The 21830-nt window shown below is 40.0% G+C and overlaps 1 protein-coding gene across 4 annotated transcripts in view; it reads left to right on the top strand.

Annotated features, from left to right (window-relative positions):
• The window catches only part of dennd1a (DENN/MADD domain containing 1A), a 29277-nt gene extending 9501 nt beyond the window's left edge, over positions 1–19776 (top strand). Inside the window, exons 6-23 of one of the 4 annotated variants that reach the window (XM_051412266.1) lie at positions 812–881; positions 1215–1295; positions 1538–1591; positions 2417–2527; positions 3904–4004; positions 4325–4370; positions 4501–4602; positions 4714–4839; positions 5461–5562; positions 5655–5742; positions 6480–6520; positions 6915–6986; positions 7073–7129; positions 7652–7804; positions 10138–10202; positions 11520–11657; positions 14273–14519; positions 14998–19776. In XM_051412266.1, coding sequence (XP_051268226.1) covers positions 812–881; positions 1215–1295; positions 1538–1591; positions 2417–2527; positions 3904–4004; positions 4325–4370; positions 4501–4602; positions 4714–4839; positions 5461–5562; positions 5655–5742; positions 6480–6520; positions 6915–6986; positions 7073–7129; positions 7652–7804; positions 10138–10202; positions 11520–11657; positions 14273–14519; positions 14998–16068 — 2725 coding nt within the window. In that variant the 3' untranslated portion in view covers positions 16069–19776. Of the gene's footprint in view, positions 1–811; positions 882–1214; positions 1296–1537; positions 1592–2416; positions 2528–3903; positions 4005–4324; positions 4371–4500; positions 4603–4713; positions 4840–5460; positions 5563–5654; positions 5743–6479; positions 6521–6914; positions 6987–7072; positions 7130–7651; positions 7820–10137; positions 10203–11519; positions 11658–14272; positions 14520–14997 lie in introns of all 4 variants that reach the window. The other 3 variants (XM_051412265.1, XM_051412268.1, XM_051412267.1) reach the window with 3 other exon arrangements.
• The last annotated feature ends 2054 nt before the right edge of the window (positions 19777–21830 follow it).

Below are 21830 nucleotides of genomic sequence, written 5' to 3'. Positions count from 1 at the left end.
TTATAGATTAAGGAAGATTTTTAAAGAAAAAGGTTGGAACCACTGCTCTAACTCATAGAATTCTGGGAGACCAAAATTATGTGGACTGCTTGATATCTATGTAGAACTGATTTATTACTAATTAGTCCATATTGGCACCTGATACCAGTATTGGGTTGGATCGGTCCGTTTGAGTTACAAAATAAGAAATGTTATGGCAAGAGCAGGCACCTATGCTACAAAGCCTAACTTTTTGTGAAATCCAACCATCAGCTCAGTGAATTTATTGGTGTATATTTTCTGTATTAAAAACCGCCAAATCGGTGTGCTCACATGGAAGAGCGCACACCCCATGAAGACTCAGTTCTTACCGCATGTTGTTCCCCCTCTACTTCTTTCCTGTCAACCTTCACCTCCTATCAAATAAAGGCATATAAAGACCCAAATAATAAAAATCTAATCTAAAAAAAATCTAAAAAACAAAAAACAAACAAAGAAGCAAATCAAACTAGTTGACAAACAACGGTTGAAATATTAGGACAATGATTGAATGGTAAAAAACAACATTTACAGTACCAACATTATGTACTTCCAGTGTTTGTGACTTGGTGGAGCATTTACAGCATAAGGATATTTAATACGAACTCCTATGAGCTTTTTAAAGGTAGCCCTGTAAAACTAATCAGATACATTTCGCACATTGCCTCTCCATGTTTAGAGTGAAAACTGACTGTGGTCACATAATTAGCCAGTAATCCCATTCCCACAAATGCCAAACTCAGAGTAAAGCTCAGCTTTGTAAAAATACAAAACACTGTTTTTGTTCCCTCAGCTACCTGCCCTGGTTTGAAGTCTTCTACAAGCTGCTTAATATCCTCGCAGATTATACTATCAAAGGCCAGGTAAGGTACTCAGCTGACTCCTCTTGTTAGGAGAGGTTTCTTGACTTCAGTCAGGAACTTGTGGGCCAGTTTCTTTACTGAGCTAGTGTCAGCTCTCATTAGTATTTTGCTTTTGAGCTAAATTAAAAATGTCTTCTTGTTTAAGCTTCTTCACAACAAGCTGCACAGTTAAGAGATAATAAACCGATGCAGCAGTGTGATCAGACACTGTTGTCTGACGATAATACGAGTTTTAATAGAAATATGAAATGTCCTTTTTACGCTTCTTATGTGAGATGAAGTATTTTTTTGTAATGGCCATTTCATATATTTTGGATCTTCTGAATATTTTAGGAAAGCCAATGGCAGGAGCTCCTGGTGTCACTACATACGCTCCCTATCCCTGAGCCCGGAGTCCCCGTTCATCTTGGTGTGGTGAGTCTGACTTCAACCATCACATCAGTATTTGTTTTCCTCCCAGAGAACAATAATGTCACTGAGAGTCAGAAAATACTGCCACTACAGGATTACTACACTCATCAGTGTTATTCCACATCACCCTGCATCTCTATATGATAGGACTAGAGAAAAAAGGAGTTCTCTTTGCATTGCTTTTTATTTATCTCTACCACACTGTGATGGATTCGAACTATAACTGATCCTCTTGTTTTCTCCAGCATTCTTTCTTCACTGTGCCTGACACAGGGGAACTCCCCAGCATACCTGAGAATGTGAGTGTTAAAATTTCCCTCCTGACATCCCAGTCAAACCTTTGTCTAAGCAGAAACTTGCTGTTAATACAGTTGATTTATATCTGTGGGCGGGTCGGGTAAATTAGAAACTGCACACAGGATAGAAAACAAACAGCTAATGAGGAGTTGTTTTTGTTCTGTGCATAAATCAGACATGATGGGTGGAAAATGTTACAGTTAGCTCAGAGTACAGAATTAGCTTTTAGTTCCAGCAGTCTGGTCTGATCTGGCTATGTGTTCAATGCTAGTCAGTTAGATGTGTGCTTAAAGTTTCAGTGTGTGACTGTCAGCTGATAGAGCTGCAGACTGATGGCGGTGGGTGGAAAATGTATCACATTATGCTTGAAAAATGCTTAAAGATCCCCTCTAGACACGTATATAAACAGTCTGCTTGGAAGAATAACGTGTGTCTGATATTTTTTTCCCACAACAAAAAGTTCAACTTCCACATTGAAATCCTTAAAAAGTAATCCCCTCCTTCTACCTCATTAAAACTTCCAGAATCTCTGAATATGCAAATGTTCATTTCTAAAGTTTTCCTGCTGGACACAAGATGTCTCCTACTTCACTGTAAAGTCCATTCTCAGTGGATGTGCACTGGTGGCTTCAAGTTTTAATCACACTGTACAAGTTGCACAAAAATATGTGGAAGCCCATTCCCTCCATGAAAGTAAAGTAATAAAATATATGAATGCAGTATTGAGTTTTATGAATTACAGTTTATATCGTTTTCATACTGAATCACGGTCCATACCTTCACAACTAACTCTCTTGTTTTTCTCTTATTGTGTTTGACCTTTGCAGAGAAACCTAACAGAGTACTTTGTAGCAGTAGATGTCAATAACATGCTTCACCTGTACGCTAGTATGCTTTATGAACGTCGAATCCTCATCTGCTGTAGCAAACTAAGCACTGTAAGTAGAGTCCACTTCCTGTTTCTTCTCTCTCCTGCAGCTCTGCCTGCCGGTTTCTTTTAAATCTTTCAGTAAAAAGCAGGGCTGTTAGAATCTATAAACCACAGCATGAAAAGAGTTAAGATAAATGTTTTCTTTAAAATGTAATTTTGAAACTTTAGTTGAATATTGCACCTTTAAGGTGTCAGGATGTTTTTCCCTGAACTTAAAGGTCCAGTGTGGAACATTTATGAGGATCTATTGTCAGAAATGAAATATAATATTCATAGGTATGTTTTCATTCGTGTATAATCACCTGAAAATAAGAATCGTTGTGTTTTTGTTAGCATCGATTGAGCCGTTTTTATTTACCGAGGTGGAGTCCGCCATGTTGAACCGCCATCTTTTGACAGTAACCCAGAACGGACAAACCAAAACTGGCTGTCGATAGATGTGTTTTATGCAGCCACCATAGTTTCTCCTTCGTGCTTGAAAGGGGAGAGTGAATCAAGGGAGTTGTGATTTTCAGCTACACCAATAGATGCCACTTAATTGTTCACACTGGTCCTTTAAATGTACAATATGAATTACTTTAAGAAAAACCCTGAGTTGTATTGTGTATACACAAATCTGGTGATTGCTTTGTGTGTTAATCAATCTGGCAGTGCCCCCAATACTGCAGTGCAAGTCATAGTGACTGTGTAACTGCTGAAAGTGACAGCAGCATGGGTAGTTGCACTGACGACATTAGGCAGTGGCCCCCAGTTACTGACTTACCTTATTTGGATGGTGCTTATATGGAACACTATTAATATGAAGGTTGAAGGAATTAATTCTGTATTTGTAGGACCCTCGAGCTGCTAGCTTGCTGTTAACACTCACTGCCAGTGTAGCATAGCATCAGATATTTAGGTTACAGGTGATTAAGTGTCAGGGCCAAAAAAAAAACACTGAATTTGTCCAAAAGACTTATTAAGGCTTATTAAGGCTGTATGATTGTTAAAGATAATAAAAAAACATAATACAGACAGACAATAGGAAGTAAAATAAAAAAAATAAAAAAAGGAAATGATCTTCAAAATTCACAAACTTCTTGCAGTTACTGAGTTCACTGTATGGGTTCATTGTACAGTTTGAATATAATATGTCACTGAGTCAGGGGTTGTCAGTTTACTAAATGATACAAAAGGTGTCCCTTTGTAGGTAAAGGCTGGGCACCACTGGTCTGTATCAGTGTACAACATAAGATATATATATTATGTGTATATATTCAATTTAGTTTTATTCATGTATTTATTCATGTTTTTATTCCTGAATTGCATGTTCAACTGTTTACATGAGTGCATATGTTGTCTTGTTATATTGAGCATGTATTTGATGTTTGTCTTTGTTCCCAGTTAACAGCTTGTGTCCACGGGTCTGCAGCCATGTTGTATCCAATGCACTGGCAACATGTTTACATTCCTGTCCTGCCTCAACATCTATTAGACTACTGCTGGTGAGTGTGCTAGCCGTTGTGTTAAACAAAGGGAACTTTCTACGCAGCTAAACATACACAGGCACCAAGACTGTACATACATACAGCATCTATAGATCCTTGCAAATACCAGTGAACCCTTTTTCTTTCACAAATAGTGTGTATTGTCTGCATGCTATGATGGGGACGATGGTTTTATATCCAGGAAAACACTGTATGACATCCAGGATTTAATATCTACCAGGCTTGACACGCTCAGTCAACAGATGCTGTGTTTAAGTTCCATAACGCAGCTTTTAATTTGGGCATAAATGTTGTAACTATGAAACTCTCTCTTTCAGTGCTCCAATGCCCTACCTCATCGGAGTACATTCCAGCCTGATGGAGGTAAGTGTCTGTCAGATTTAAGACGAAGAATTGCAGTGTTTACCCTGCTTGATCTGGTGCTGACAGGTTTTAAATGGTATCTTTGTGTCTGTAGTTGACTCTGTCAGTATGCTCTTCCTATTACTTGTAGAAAGTTCGAGGGTTGGCTCTGGATGATGTGGTGGTCCTCAATGTGGACACAAACACCCTGGAAACCCCCTACGATGACCTCCAAAGCTTGCCCAATGATGTGGTGAGGAACTGCTATACACTGCACAGTGTATTTTTAAAAAACAGTCCAGTTTTAAATATGGATGTAACCGATAAAACATTGTTTTAATGACTGTAACTTCATGTCCCGCAGGTTTCGTCTTTAAAAAGTCGTTTGAAGAAGGTTTCAACAACAACTGGAGATGGTGTGGCTCGTGCCTTCATCAAGAGTCAGGCGGCTCTGTTTGGCAGCTACAGAAACGCTCTGCAGATTGAGCCGGTCAGTACACAATGTAGACCACAGACAGGAAGGATGCAGGGAACAAAGAAAAATAGAGTTGGCATTGATCCTTTCATGGCACATCCAAAGTCACATGGGTGTGCCCACATCCTTAAAGATCCTCTCCACTCAAACGTGTGTTTTTCTTATGTGTATGTCCTCTAAAATGTCTTAAAACTTTGTCACTAGTGAGATGTTTTCACATTCCTCTTCCGAAGTACACTTGTGTTGTCTTATTTGCTGAAACGTTCATTATATCCTGACAGTAGTACATGAGACAGATAGTCTGTGAAACAATCTGGTTCCTCTGGCTCCTTCTAGTGCTCCTAATGGTATTTGCAAGAATCTGAACAAAAACAACCAATCAGAGCCAAGTCAGATGGAGAGATGCTTTGGGCTGATGACTTAAAGATTCTTAAATCCAGAATTTCTCAGTGAGGGAGAAAGTGTAGATGTGGGAAAGCATGGTAAACTAAATATGAATCATAGCATAGTACTGTAAAATACTTCTGTAAGTGGAACTTTAAATGTCGACAATAGCAACATTTTAACAAGGTCAAAGGTCAGGACCTCTGGCCACTGAATATAAACTGTTGAATGTGTTGTTTCCTGCATTTTTAGGGTGAGCCGATAACGTTTAATGAAGAAACCTTCATCAATCACCGTTCCAGTGCCATGAGACAGTTCCTCCAGAATGCCATCCAGCTGCAGCTCTTCAAACAGGTACACACACACACACACACACATACACACAAACACGTCTTTATCTCACCCTTCCTCTTACACTCTTATACATTCTATGCTTCCACCTGCAGTTCATTGATGGCCGTTTGGACCTGTTGAACTCAGGAGAAGGGTTCAGTGACATCTTTGAGGAAGAGATCAACATGGGCGAATATGCAGGTGAGTCAGCAGTGATACTGGTCATCAGTCAGATCCATTGACATGGAAGCACCAGAGCACACCGCCCCACTCCGACACAGGCGCCGGAGCTGATCACAGCAGTTCTCGACAACGCTATGATTCCACCAGAAGTGGCCCAGCTTGCTTCTGACTCTGTCTTCAGCAACTCTGATCTGTGAAGAATACGTGAAGCAGCACAGAGCAGATTGTGTGGGCAGGAATGGCATAGAGAATCAAAACTTGTGCCCTCAATTGTAAAAAATAAAAAATAAAAAAAGCAACCAACAAAATCCAGACCAGTCACCATAACTTCTATAACAGTAAGATGTACAGCTGATCCCAGAGCTGTCCAGGAGAACTGCTTTATGTCTGTGAGACTGCTGTAAGCAATTCTCATTTTCTTTTCACTCTGTCAGTGCTTTAATTTGTAAAATGGGTCAGATATTTGATAAGATCCACGTGCTAGGTGATCACAAGCTGCTGCTTGTGTCCACCTACACAACATGACACATTCCCACTGCAGAAGGGAAGTTAAAAGACAAAGCAATAAAGCCGGAGCACATCCTTGTTGCTGAAGCACATAAGTTCAGTAGACGGGTCACCAGGGTCTTAGTGGCACTCTGCTTGTGCACTACAGTGGTTTTAATTTAGATTCCGGGCTAGACTTTCTCAGCTAGTACCCAGCATCCACTACTTAATGTCGTTGACCCTTTGTTGTTCTGACTCCCCCTCTACAGGCAGTGACAAGACCTACCACCAGTGGCTGTTCACTGTGAAGGTGAGCTAGTCTCAATGCTATTAGCCACACACACAGCACATTACCATAAAGAATATTTTGCATGCATGTTTGTGTGCTTTGTTTTTGTCCTGCTCACAGTAGGAGATTGGAAAATGTCCCAACAACTCCTGGCCAGATTGCCACAAAACTGACCCACTGCTCCCTTTTAAGAAAAGCCTTCCTTCCTGCACTCAGTACCTTTAGGAGCCTCTAAGAAGTGTTGTTTTGCATCTGTAGTGCACACTGCTGCCACTAGGTGCTGTTAGTGCGGCTTCAGAACTTTAGTCATGCTCTTACTATGTCAATTTACTATTTGAGAGTAAACCTTTATAATATGCAACCTGAATATGGTACGTACTGGTACTAACAGACTTGTGTAAATGTTTTTCGACAGAAAGGGGGCGGGGCTATCTTCAACACGGTGAAGACCAAGGCCAACCCAGCCATGAGGACCGTTTACAAGTTTGTAAGCACGTGTCTGGCTTCTGTTAGAAACTATAAAATGAATCGTTACTAGAAATAAGAAATGATCTGGCTTTGCTTGTCTGACAGGCTAAGGACCATGCTAAAATGCGTATCAAGGAAGTCAAGAGCCGGCTTAAGCAGAAGGTATGTAGCTCAATACTGCTGACAAACCGTTTTGGATCATGTTTTTTTGGTACTCTGTTAGGCTGATGTATACATTTGAATCTTAAAGCTGCAGTAGGTAACTTTTATAAAAACAACTTTTTGTCACATTTGCTGAAACTTTCACAAGAATCCACCGGGCCTAAATCAAAACAACCAATCAGAGCTGCGAAAGGGTTTGGTGACTTGAAGATAGTTGATGAGTTTCATTCCCAGCACGGATTATCTGTTTCAAGTACTACTGTCAGGATATACTGAAAGTTTCAGCAAATATGAAACTTTCACTAAAGTTATTTTTATAAAAGTGACACCAAAGGTGCTTACGGTACTTGGTCTCTCCTTTATTAAAAATACCTTAAACACTACCCTGACTAGCCTTAACCGAACCCCACCACCCCAGCCCTACGTGCAGCCTGCTTCCCCCTCCCCCTTCCCCTCCCGCTGCAGTGCCATCACTTCTTTCGCCCATATCAACCTCCACCTTCCTGTGTCCCCCCTCTGCAGGAGCAGGCAGAAAACGGCTTCTCCACGGCAGGCTCAGCGGTCATTGATGATGACAGCACGGGGGGCTTCACCTCGTCCACCGGGGCAGTCAGGAGGGAGGCGCCACTGCGAACCTTGGAGGACCACAGGCCAATCACTGTGCACTTTGGACAGGTGGGCAGAAATGAGGTGGGGAGGAGTCAAAAGAGTTTATAAGGAATTTCACAATGTCTGAATGTACTGGCTGAACAAGGCTTGGATGATAAAACAATCAGAGATCATTCTGTACTATTTCTAACGAGGTTTATTGGAACTGCAGTTCCCTATCACAGTTGGACTACAACTTCAGCCCTGTCTTTTTAGCCTATATTTTTGTTTACAGTTTCACAAAGTGAGTTTATGGATGTTGTGAGTGTAAGTCACACTGAAAATATTTATTTGTGTGTCATGTCTTGAGCTGCTACAATCAGTCAGTTAAACGTACTGAATAAACATACTTTATGTATCACATAAATCACTGCTTCTCCCACGCTGTTGGACAGAAAAAGGACGTCCTGGAGGGGCTGTGAGCCGAGCTGCTGCTAACGTTAGCTCAGCTTGTTTCTCTGATAACTTAAGATCCAGACGTCCGATGACTAAAATCCTTCATCCGGTTCAAATCTAGAGTTAAAAAGCACCAAGATCTAAACAGTGGATGGTAACAATGTGGCTTCAGACTGGATCAACAGTCAATGTATGACAGCTTCTGGCAGACAACCACAACACTGACGCAGGCACAAAGGGGATATGACGCCATCGACAGGCGACCGGTGAAACGCAGCGTTACCTGAATAAAATGACAGATTTCTCTGAGTTTGAACTTTGTTGGAAACATTTGGAAACATTGTTGGATTGTTGCCATTTTTTATATTAGCATTAATTGTTTTGAGTCATTTTTTAAGGAAAAAATTCCAAATTCTCTGATTTCAACTTTTCCAATGTGAATATTTTTTTTAAAAAATTTTCTGACAGTTTATGGAACCAACAATTAATTGATTAACCCAGAAAATGATGGACAATCTAATCAGTAATGACAATAATTTGCAGTCCTAATGTCTGTGTGTTCTAAATTAATTATGACAAAGTAAATGAAAAAGTAGTGAGACTTCAGAAGCAACTTCTGGAAGTCAAGTACTCAGAGTGTATAAGTACCTTAATATCTTCCATGAGCTATGTGTTAATAAGCGGGCCAGATTATAACCAGTTCCAGTTGTTTTTAGAATACCAGTGTGCATCGGTGCCTTTCACTTCTCCATGGCCCTCTCTCAACTTTCTCTCATCCCCTCCGTGAGGCGCCCCACAGTTTGAAAATCCCTGTATTTGACAGTTGTGGACAGTCATCAGTCAGTATTTATAGTTCTGATTTTTGCGTCAGTGTGATGATGTACCATGATTTGTCAAGTTTAACTGGATTTGTTAAGAAAAGAAGTAATGAACTGAATTTCACATCCACTTGGACTCAAGGATGAACTGATTGGAATTTAGTGGTCAAAGGTTAAAGTCACTGTGACCTCACAAAACATATTTCTGGCCATAACTTGAGAATTGATGACCGTTGTTCACAGTTGGTCGGACACTGAATTGGTGACACTGATCAGTGTGACCTCAAATTAGGTTTTTAGCCATAACTTAAGAAGAATGGAGAATGATGATTATTGATACCCCTGCCATTATCATTTCTTTGTTGATTTTAGGGTTTTTTTAGAGACTAGTTTTCCAGTCTTGACACATGGAAATAATCGATCGCCTATGTAAATTTAGGTCTGATTTTTGTATGAAACTCGACTATTGGTGGGATAAACTGTATTTACTGAGGTTTACTACATGCAAAGCGGAACTGACCTGCAGTGATCTTTTCAGCAATGAGTCTATTTCTTTCCAGAGCTGCGACCGAGAAAGATTTTACATGCACAAAACCCACTGATGATCAAATTTCTTGCTGCTGTGGTTCATAAATACATGAATGCACAGTGATGTTAATTTTTCCTGCAATGAATACTTTAACTTTCTAGAAAATTAATTTTCTGTCAAGTTAAATACATTCTGTAACTAATGTGTTCAATTTGCCCGAAACTGCAACTTTTAGGACCATTTGTAAACAAGCGCTGTCTTGAAAATGACTCAAATGAGTGCGAACCCTGCTACAGCTGATAGCCTCACATCTAAAAATGGCAGGAGAAAGCACTACATTTAGTATAGCTATAGAATTATAGTATAGTATAGAATCCATCTGTATACAGTAATCAAGTACAATCCTTCATCAATCATTTTATTTACTTGTGTATTCATTGAAATTATACATATGTACCATCAATATAGTAATAACTTCCATTTAATCCCTTCAAATTCTTCACTACACATATCATATGAGTCTGGACAGACATGCATGTAAACTGCTACTTGACTGGTTGGTGGAGGGGAACAAGCTCAGGGCGGTAATTCTAGTTGTTATTTTTTCACTTCCACAGGCTCGGCCACCAATCCTGTTGAAGAGGCCAAGCAGCAATGTGAGTCTGGAAAGCAGCGTTGACCAGTAAGCCTACCTCCTTTATATACAGCCTACCTCCATTACATACAGTAATCCCACTGTCCATGATGCAATACATTAAATTTATTTAATGTACGACCTTTGGGGTAGAGTTTGTAGAAAAGAGAAAGAAATTCAGTAACAGTTCACCCCCAAATCAAAAATACATATCTTTTTGGAAAGAAGGCAGACATTTATACGGCCGGTATCTCGTAAACTCAGCAACACAACTGTCTGGATGGATAAACAACACTACAGGGAAGAGGAAAAGTAATAATGCAGCTGTTTCACAGTAAAAGCCACTCTTTGTTCTTACCAGCTTTATACCGTTTATTTAACTATTACATTGTCTGTGATATTTTGAGCACTCTTTGTATTGTTTTATCTAATAGAATACAATGAATACAGCTCTATTAAAGTAAGATAATACAAAATATGAACATATGATACAGTGATACTGTACTATTACCAGTACAAAACATAGAAAACGTTTTTCTATGTTGTGTACCAGCAAGGAAATAATAAAATAAATTCATATGTAATAATACTTATTTCTTAGAACTTAGTTCTATAAAGGGAACTATATTTTATAAATTTGACGTCCATGTCATTTTAAAGATTATAAATGGATGGGTGCCCGGTTAGCTCAGTTGGTAGAGTTGGCGTCCCATGTACGAGTACTTGCTGTAGTCGTTCCTGGGTTTGAATCCAACCTGTGGCCCTTTGCTGCATGTCATCCCCTCTCTCTCTGCCCCCCGTTCCTGTCTATCTTCACTTGTCGCTATCAATAAAAAAAAAAAAGGTAATAAAAGCCCCCAAAAAAGATTCTAAATGGATTATTACTTCTCTGGTACATTTTGTATGAATAGGGGCTGTTGCTCACTTACTGCAAAATCCATCTTTGTTCCTGAAGATGAAGAAGAACAAAAGTTAACATTTTACTAGCTGTAACTGTATATTCTATGGAGAATATTATTTTGTGGCAGCTTGTTTTTTTACTGAGAAAACCTTCAGTTCCCAATTATAGTCACACAGGATTTATCTCAGCAGTTCAACACATTTTGTTCATTGCTTTGTTTGTTTGTGACAGTGTGATTTAATTTCCTTTTCAACTAACTGCACTGCTTCCTTAATGCTCATTCAAAATCAAATAATATAGTTACTCTAAGTACAGTAACATTAATCCTAATACACTGTATGAAAATATAAATACTAATCCTTAACTTTCCTTTTCTTCAGTTTTCTGTTCCTCTTTAATGGATTTTATTAACCTATGGCTAATGAGCTGTGAATTTCCTGTTGTCTTCCTTCTCCTCACCGTAGCTCTATCCGTCCTACTCGTCACTACACCGTCTTTCTTTCTGAGGATTCGTCCGGAGACGAGCTCCAGTACGACGATGACTCCATCTCTGGGTTTCCTGACAGCTTTCTCTTCTCCGTCCCTTTTGAGTGGTCGCCTCTGTACGCATCTCTCTGATTGGCTTTGCACTATTGATTAATTAATAAGCTTTTCTCAACTTATCAGTTTTCTCTTGAAATGTGCATGTGCGTGTACATGTGCTTTAGCGCTTCACAGGGAGGACATTATGGTGTTTGGATAGGAAAGTGTTGGGATTAGGTTTTGGTTGGTGGTCTAATTTACAGAAGGCACTCATGGATCAGGTATAGCTTGAGAGGTGATAGTGTGTGTGTATGTGTGTATGTGTGTGTGATAGAGGTCTCTTTTTCAGGCAAAAAACCAACCCGACCCAGTCTGTCAATTTTGTTTGGTGGTGACATTACAATTATAGATATTATCGCATACCCAGTAAAAAACATTCAGGTAAGTTCACTGCGTTGAATTTCCATTGTATGGTAAATCGTGAATATCCTCAGGAGTGGCTGTGCAGCTCACTAACGTACAGTCCGATATTGATTTCCTGATTTATTTTGAATTGCCACAAGGGGGAGCTGTTCCAGTCATTCTAAAATCTTGCCTGTCAAAATGCCCACTGTATCCTCCACAAAAACAAGTTCAACTAGATACTATTATTCCTTAACTAAAGAACAATAGAGAGATGAGGTTCCTATCTGTGATGCAATAAAAATATGTAAGGTAAAGTGATACCATGTTTTAGTGCCATTTTAAGAGCTTTAATATCATGATTCAGCTATCCCTTCAACATCTGTAGTTGTGTTAGGCTTTTGCGAGCAGTGTTGCAAATCAGTAAGCAGGATTAGCCAAAAACATTTTCTGATCATGTTATATTAACTTCACAACTTTATATATATATAGCTATAACCCCATCGTGATATAAGGTATACGGGCACTAAAACACATTGGGTACTATACAATACTGCAGATAGTCTTTTTTCATATCAATGGAGAGTGTCTCTGTGGCAATTCTTTAAGCTGACTGTAGTGAAAACAATGAGCGGGCCGCTAAAGTACAATTGAAGTTGTAAAGGAAGTTTGCGAATTTGATCCAATAAATTCCCTAGGAGGAGTTCATTCAAACGCAATGCGAAGAATCACAGAAAATGACCAAATAATTCAAAATGGCCGACTTCAGTGCCACGCCACGGACACGCCCTTCAACGTACATGCACAAATAACACAACTTTTGATCAGCAATATTTTGAAGTTGATCCAATAAAGTCCCTAGGAGGAGTTCGTTCAAATACAAAGCGAAAAAAACGCTGAAAATGACCATAGAATTCACAATTGTCTCCATGGCAACGTGGTTCTTAAGATTCATGTCATCGTCATCATCCTAAGGGACTTCTGACAGAATTTCAGCTGGATCTGGTCAAACCACTGGAAGATATACATAGAAGTATAAAAATGACATTTCCTTTCACCACTAGGTGGCACTATAATTATTATTGAATATGATCACATAGGGCAGTATTATTATCAGACAAGTCAAGTTTGGAGCCGATTGGACAATGTACACTCGAGTTATAGCAACTTTGTGTGTTCTGGCGGTACATCAAAGTTTTATGCCACAGACACGCCCTTTAACAAAAACTCACCAGAATCATGAAATATCATCAACAACATGTTTTGCATTTCCTGAATACATTTCAGCTAGATCTGATCATCCTGCTAGGAGTAGAACATGGAGGTGAAAAAAATGACATTTCCTTTCACCACTAGGTGGCGCTCTCACTATTGCTGAATGTTATCACATAGACGTGTTCAGGGTGGGACTCTTATCAAACGTGAAGTTTCATTGAAATCAGATCATGTTCGCACAGCCAGGGCTCGGGCCCTAATAAGAATAATCCCACAGGATAAGGGTATGGTGTATGCAGTTAAACAACCAAAGAGCTAATAGAACAAGAAAACACTGAAGGGCTATATACGTATGATTGTTGACAACATTAAATAAATCCACAATACAGACAGAGAATTCTATCAAAATATCAGGAAAACTTATCTCTGATCAATATTCACAGGAAATAATCTGCTCAAAATTCATCCAAATCTGGTTTTACACAAACTTCCTGCAGTTATTGCGTTCACTGTTTGGGTTCATTGTACAGTTCATCAGTTGTTCTCGAATGTTATTTTTATTATTTAATATAATATGAAATATCCATAAAATATCTCACTTAGTCAGTTTACTTAATGGTAGAAAGAAGAAGGGGAATCACAGACCTAATCCCATGAAAAGACCAAAACCAACAATGCCAAAAAACGAGTGTGTGACACTCAAGCCAATTTGTTCCTACTAAAGATGTAAACAGGTCACAAATATATACTTTCAGTAGTACAAATCAAATATAGTTTCTTAAATAGGTGGGCACTGTGGTTTGTATCATTGTAGACTATTTTCATCCATCCAATTTTCATTTCAATGGATTTGTCCAAGAAAAATAGATACAATTGCCAGCTTTATCTTTTTAACTAACTGAATAAAGAGTGCAGGGATGACAACAGCATGTTAATCTTGGAAGAATAAAAATGTAGGTGCGTCTTTATTTGGTGTTAAAGTCAGTGATTTACGGGTTGGGTGCAGTGTTTTGACACATGAAAGACCTCTAATGTGTAAGAAGGATAAGTAACCATCAGTCAAACCCTGTCCCTGTAGGCCACAGCCGTACCGCTCCCTGAAGGAGGTTGAGTTGATAGAAGGGGATGATCCTGGTTTCGGGGCAGAGAGTCACACTGCCCCTCCCAGCCCAGTTACTGAGAAGTTCTCCAATATCAACCTGCTGGGAGACATCTTCGGCTGCCAGGACGAGCCTGATAGCCAACCCATGACCTTAGCTAAAAGTCTGGAGGACCTGAGGACCCCCAAAGACTCTGAGGAGCTACAAGCGAAGTTCAACTACCAGGTATGGGTCCAAATGTTGTACTGCCAAAAGACTGCCAAAAGGTTCAACAAAAAAAAGTTGCGGTGATTGGTAATTGGTTGAATTACCATTAATTATTGCAATCGCAATTTCCTGGAGCTGAATATGGTAACCAACTGGTGACTTTATTTGGCTGAAAGTCGAAGTTAGTCGGAGACCCAGGAGGCAGGAGGAGGGAGGTGCAGATGATTAATACAAATAGGTAATTCCACCGAGCTCTGTACCCCTGACAAAGTAATTTGCAAAAAGAACAAAAATGTCGGTAATATTGCATATTACACAGAACCTCCCTAAATTCTGGGGAAATTCTGTGCATTTTATCATGATGCATTAGCTATGTTGAGCAATATTAAAGTCACTATGTTGGGAAAACACATTGATTCAACCGTATCACTTGCATGAATTGGTCAGTTGTGTAAGCTATAAGCACATAGGTCCTTATTATTTCTTGTGCTTGCAGCGGATGGACCTGAGTGTTAGTGAACACTCGCGGACGCTTCCAGGCCTCAAGCTGTCCAACCCCTACAATAAGCTGTGGAGTATGGGGCAGGATGAAACAGCCTTGCCCGTTTGTGTGCCTCCTACCTGCGATAGACCTCCACCTGTCCAACTTCCTGTGCAGACGGACACCCAGTCTCCGAACCGCGAACTCTCTGGCCTGGGCCCCGACCCTTTGGACCCTTCCACCCCCGGCAACATCACCATTCCACGCCCCCACGGAAGGAAGACACCTGAGCTTGGCGGTGTCCTGGCACCCCCTGTGGCCCAATCACGCTCTAAACCAGGAGGAGCTAGTGAAGGAGGGACTACATCAGGGGGGCAAGAGTTTAGGCAAGCCCTGAGCATGAGCACAGACGAAGACCTGCTGAAGCCCACCAAGGCCACTGAGGACAACATAGATCTGATAAGCCTTCTAGACCCCCTTAACAGCTCAGCACCAACTAGTTCCACTTCACTGAGTGATGGGGTAGATCTTGGTGTGTCATCATCTTCCTGCAAACCAACACTACCACCCAGGTCTTACCCACAAGGGTTGCCTCCTTTCCCACTACATCCTCACATATCACTGAACCCTTTTGCCCAGTCTCTGCAGCACACCTCCCCTCAAATGCATTACTCACCGACTGTAAGTGGGAATCCCTTCAGCGCAGTCTATGGGCCTCCCCCAGGTTCTTACTTACACACTCCACCCCAGCCACAATCCTTTTCTACGTTACCGGGGCTCTACAGACAGCCTTCACCCAGCAGTTCAACTCTGCCACCCAGCTACGGACTGCTCCAGCCAGCCTTCCCCCCCTCCGTCACCTCCCTGCCTCACTCCTCCGCCAGTAATCACGCTCTTTCCAGCCTGGCAGACTCGACTTCTGTCCCTAGCTCAGCTGTGAACTTACTGGCAAAGCCACTTCGTGCTGAGGGAGACAGCCAGACGACTCAGGATCCTTTTGGGGATCTGCTGACTATGGCCAAGCCAGCTACACCCCAAAAAAAGAAGGTGGAGGACCTTCGGAGGAGGTGGGAAACATTTGATTAAAACCTGTGAATGTACTGAGGTGTCCCTCTGTCACTACCCACACTTCCCTCACTAACATATCCGGACCTTCTGTTGCAGTTAATGCCGCATTGCTCTAATACACTCTACTCTGCTTCTGCAACTAACATTCATAGAAGAAATGTATATAATATTTTCATTTGATCACAACCCCATGTTCTATTGTGTTGACAGTCAGAAATGTTTGAGCTACTGCCATTGGATGTATTTCCATTCCATTATTACCTCTCTATATAGTTGTTTTTATTGTTATTATGGAAGTCTGCCTGCTCAGTGCAGGATTAAAATTTTGTTCCCCGCACAAGAGGGATTAACAGGAAACTATGCATGCACCTACTGCACATTAAGCAAAAGACAACACAGGATCATCGACATATAAAGATGGATGACATGAGATGGACGACATGAGAGCTCTCCAAAATGAAGCCAAAACATCCCCAACCACTGATGTATGTTCAAGTGTTCCTTTTTTCTAATATGTTTGGTTTTAATCAGTTATTTCAAGCTATAATATCGCGGTGCCAACCCCAATCACTACTGCGCAGACTTGCAAAAGATGGCATCTAGATATTTGGGCTTCATTTCTGTAAAGAAGGAGGAAGTGCAGATGCAACGTCCATCTTTTATATGTCGATAGACTGGATCGTTGGCATAGTCTTACTGTGTCAGATGCCATTGTTGACAGACTACTTTAAACAAAGACACAATGAATGCTCTATGGTCACAGTTTGTTTGGCTGGGCTGTAAACCAATACACCAGTTGCATTTCTGACAGGGTAGCTGCTCAAGGTGTATTACTGCCCCCAGGGGTTAATTAAGGTGTAATTTGACTTCCCATAGAGTGCTGCAACAACAAGTTCCCTCTCCTCAAAGTCAATGGGTTTTTTGTATTGATTTTGGTTTGAAGCCTGAAATAAGGTCATTTAAGAGATTTTGAGATTTTCAAGTTTTGTTGTACAACAAAAAATCCATCAGTAAATACCCCAGCTGTGAATTTTGAAGCGGTCTTAAAAAGAAGTGGTTGAATGAGACTACTGAGGTTGTCGGTGACATTAAAACAAGGAGACTTATCTTCTCATTAGTCTGCCATTACAGCCTAGTTGTGTTTATACTCGCACTCTGTAAACTATACAACTGAAACTTTACATTTTAGCAACACGTTAGAAATGTTAGCTTTTTATTCTAGCAATCATATTTACCCTTCAAAAATCAAGTAGTGTTCATTTGTGAAGATTATCTTGCTGAACAAAATAACCTTATGACCTTATAAACCTTTGTTGCAACAGAGTTTATGTTCTGCAGTAATCCAAAATCCAATGAATAAAAATCCCATTGGCTTTTACTTTTGGAACCTGCACTACAAAAACACATCACCACTGCAGCACTCTATAACTACCAGTAGAAATGTAATCTAAACTTCAAATAAATAGCTTTTATTACCAAAACATAAACAAATCTTTACTCTGGTGAGATTATATATCATTTGCTGCGACAGAAGGTCCTGATCCAGTTGGTAGGAACACTCATACACCCTACAACACGTCCCCCACCCATCACCATCAGCTCTGCTGCCGACCACTGACAAACAGGAGCGTGTGTCCGGTGGACAAATGGAGCTTGTGTGGACTGCTGCCAGCACACCACTCTTGAACCACCCGTTCGCTGTCCAAGGATCGTCTGAATCTGGATATTTCGTTTCGTTTTCCCGCCACGCTCCCCCGGAAAACACACAGAAAGCAGGCCTTGCTTCAAGACGTTCAGATGCCAACAGCCCATCACTAACAATGTTTTGCACAGCAGTCCCTCATTCCCTCTGTCTTCAATGCCACCACGTTAGCGTGGTGCTCAGTGTAGATTTGTGACTTAAACAGCACGCAGTATTTCCTGAGAGGATATATGTCACACCCACAACAGCATATGTCTTAATGATGTCAACTTGTACGATTAGCTGGTATTATTAGCAGTAGCTAGTCTGCTGTAGTTGATTGACATCCTAATGGAATTATGGTAGCTACAAAGTGTGGTGAATCTCATTAGCTCACTGTTGATGTTTTGGTAGCTTCATGCACAGTGATTTTGTTTCTTTGGCCTTCATGGTGTGAATCCTATCTCTGGCCTCTCTCTGACCTGTGAAAATGTGTCGCCTCCTACTGTTTTTAAAAAAAAAGAAACTTTTTTAAGAAAATCTGCAAGCCTACAATAGACTGTAATGTCCCTAAAATGATTTTAAACATTTGTCGAATTAAATATACGGGGATACATGAAACATATTATTGTATATCTGTTGTTTTAAAGGCTCTTTTCGCCAGTTTTGCTGCTGATATATGCACTAATGATTTTCTTCTGTTGGTTTTTAGTGGAGTATTTCTTTGATGACAGTGATCCGCTGTTGAGTTCCAGGCTGCTTACACTTTGTGATGTCAAGTGTGCATAGAGAGCAGACATAATGGTTCTCACTTATTTTTGCCACCGGTTTCTATAGCAGCTGTTCTCCAACAACACAGATTGTGTGGGTGTCACCTGTACTGCTTCACAGATGATCTTGTGCGTTCATGCGTGGTGAAAGCCAACAGAGTCCTAATCGCTTTAATGTGTGTGTGTGTGTGTGTGTGTGTGTGTGTGTGTGTGTGTGTGTGTGTGTGTGTGTGTGTGTGTGTGTGTGTGTGTGTGTGTGTGTGTGTGTGTGTAAAGAGTAAGTAAAGATTACATTATATTTGCTCTAAGACTGATTAAAGAGTGGTGACTAGTATCCTCCTGCTCTTGGCTAACAATACAATTATTTCATGATAACATGTCAGCTTCAATTGATTAAAATTCCACAACTGATATGTGATACGGACATGTTCATTACAATGTTACCCCCCCCCCAGTGACCATCTGTCTGTTGGCCCAGATCCAGAAATCTTGTTCACTGCTTCGTATTCACATGCCATTTAATTTATGACCCCCACACATTGATTCCTGATTCATTTAACTTGTAAAGCCCCATCCTTTCCTCTAGTACCACTATCAGATATTTCCACTTGCTAAACAATTGACCCTTCCTATGTCCCGCCCCTTTTTGTTCTCTGCTCCAATAGCATTTTGGAAAGCCTCAGTCAGAACCGTGGTCATCTTCCTCCTGTCCTGTACTTAGATATGCTATGTGCTATGTTAAAGAGGCAATCACATTTTGAAGATGGTTAAAATATAAAAGTGACATATATAGTCATATCTTAAGTTTTCTAATGAAACATTTTGATACAGAGCAAAATGCTAGCTTACTACCAAGCTAATCTACATCAGTTGTTAGCTACGTAGTTACATCTGAAAGCTACGTTTAGCCAAGAAAAGGATCTTATTAGCTAGCTAATTTACATCAGTTGTTAGTTAACTTAAGATGTGACTATATGATGTTTTTATCTTTTAACCATCTTTACAATGTGGTTGTCTTTTCAACCTAGATTAGCTTAGCATGTAGCATATCTAAGTACAGGAAAGGGGGAAGTTGAGGAAGGGGCGGGACCTAGGCTTGGGGACTTTGGTCCATGACATTGTACATAAAAAGAAAGGTCTTTAGGGACCATGACTTTGGGGTTCTCAGAGGATGAAAGAGTGTTTTGTGACTCTGACCGTTTCTTTAGCACCACCGTCACACCAAAATGTCCACTTGTACAGAAGAAATATTAAAATCAATAACAAAATCTACAACAGTGTGTTCCAGTTTGTCTGGGTTTCTTAGATAAATGCAGTTTGTTCTAACTTCCACTTGTTAGCTTGGAGACATTGTCAAGTGAAGCCAACCCTGTACAGGTATGATTGCTGAGGAGGGGACTGGTGTTTGACTGTTGGTGGTCTGACCGTGCGCTGTGTAGAGCAGTGGTTCTCAACCTGGGTTGGGTGTATATTAATCCTGATAGAATAAAACTATGTTTTACATCTGTCCATTATTTACTGGCCCCTAATTTTGAATTAATTTGTCCATAAAAAGCCTTGAAATGTGTCATCATATGTGTGACAGGGCTTTCCTCTAGCATAATGCATGCTGGGATAGGCTCTGAGCAGCATTAGTGGTTTACATAATGGATGGATAATCAGACATTGTATGACATTTCAGAAGCCATTTCACTTTATTGCATGTTTATAATACATTATGAATAAAATATCTTTGATTTTGTACATCACTAAAGGAAACATTGACACACTATGCAGCCAACACCTAAATTCTTACTAAAAGATTACATCTTTCTTTAAAAAAAAAAACTAATACTGTACATCACATTTTTCCCCTTATAGTGTGTGTCATATTTTTCCTTCTCACATTTACACTTTAGGGTCTTTTTATTCCTTTTATTGTTTGTTTTGTTGCAATATTTCAACTTTACATCCTAAACACACTGTACACACTGAGAGCGTCATACGTACGGAAGCTGTTTGTATTCATGTCCCAGTCTTGGATTTCCCAGGGTTTAATGTATTCACCACCGACTGTTAACAAGGGGGAAGTTGCTACTGACAAGGTCGAGACGCTCCCTTTGAGCATGTGAGGCGCCAACAGGAAAACCCCAAATCCAACATAAGCAGAAGAAACATAAGTCTACAAACTGTACAGGCAAAAGTCGACCTGTGGAATGAACAGACTGCAGTCCTATCAAGAACAATTAGACTGTCATCAACTAAACAAGCTTAAATGGATTTAAACTGAAAAAAAGAACTGTCTTTTAAAAAATATCTGTTAGATGTTGTGTGTTTTTTATGGATTTTTCCCATTTTGCTCACCAGTTTGTTCTGGTGAGTCCCCAGTACAGCCGTCCTCACCTTTCTCTGAAGCTCCACTGCCATCCGACAGTTGGTGATTTCAAAACAGAAATTCTTTTCAAGCACACACAGAAGTTTTCAGGTAACACATATTCACCATTAACTAGCTGCTTATTAGCATGCATATTAGTAGCATAAGGCCTTCTTTTAGTCTCTCCAGAAAGTTGCAATCGCAACAATAAACGCAGATTCAACTGAACCCTGTGAATTCTGCGTGACGTTACAATTTTCACTGAAACCTTTACGCAAGTTTAACAGTTCCCCAAAGTCAGCTAAAGGTTGAGTCACTACTAGCAATCTTATTCTCACCCACAGCCAGTTGTGTTTGACTTTAAATGAATTAGACAAAAAAGTTTCAACTATTTTAGCAATTTTCACTTTTCATTGCAAAAAAAATGGCTATGGTTGCAGTTAAATCCGGCTTTTAAGGCTGCAATAATCCCAAAGGATGGAGGGACTGTATTTGGCATGGCCATATTCTATAACTACAAGGCCATTAACATTATAAGGTGGTGGTACCACAAGAATACTCATCCTTCCTTAAAGCTGCAGAAGGCAGCTATTATAAAAATAACTTTTTTTCATTCAGGTCCAATGGATTCTTGCACATGTCATTAGGAGCACTAGGAGGAGCTAGAGGACATATTGTGAGAAAGACTTTATCTAGAGTTATATGAACACTATTAACTACTTAGTAGTTTTACAAACACGTAATAATTTCCATACTGAGCAGAACTTATTAAGTTTATGTCAATTTTTTTTTAAAAACTCTTAATAATGGCCTAATAGTTGTAGAATATGCTCATGCAGAATAAGGCATTAATAGGTTTTTTATAATAACTAATAAAAAGCCAATATGCTACTAATATGCATGTTAATAAGAAACTAGTTAATAGTGAATATGTGTACCTTAATATGAAGTGTTAGCAATTTTTTTCAGAGTGCAC

The sequence above is a fragment of the Dicentrarchus labrax genome, unplaced genomic scaffold, assembly GCF_905237075.1.
Source record: "Dicentrarchus labrax unplaced genomic scaffold, dlabrax2021, whole genome shotgun sequence".
In the NCBI taxonomy this organism is placed as follows: Eukaryota; Metazoa; Chordata; class Actinopteri; family Moronidae; genus Dicentrarchus; species Dicentrarchus labrax.
The sequence above is the reverse complement of the archived record's forward strand: the minus strand, read 5'-3'. Positions and strand labels throughout refer to the sequence as shown.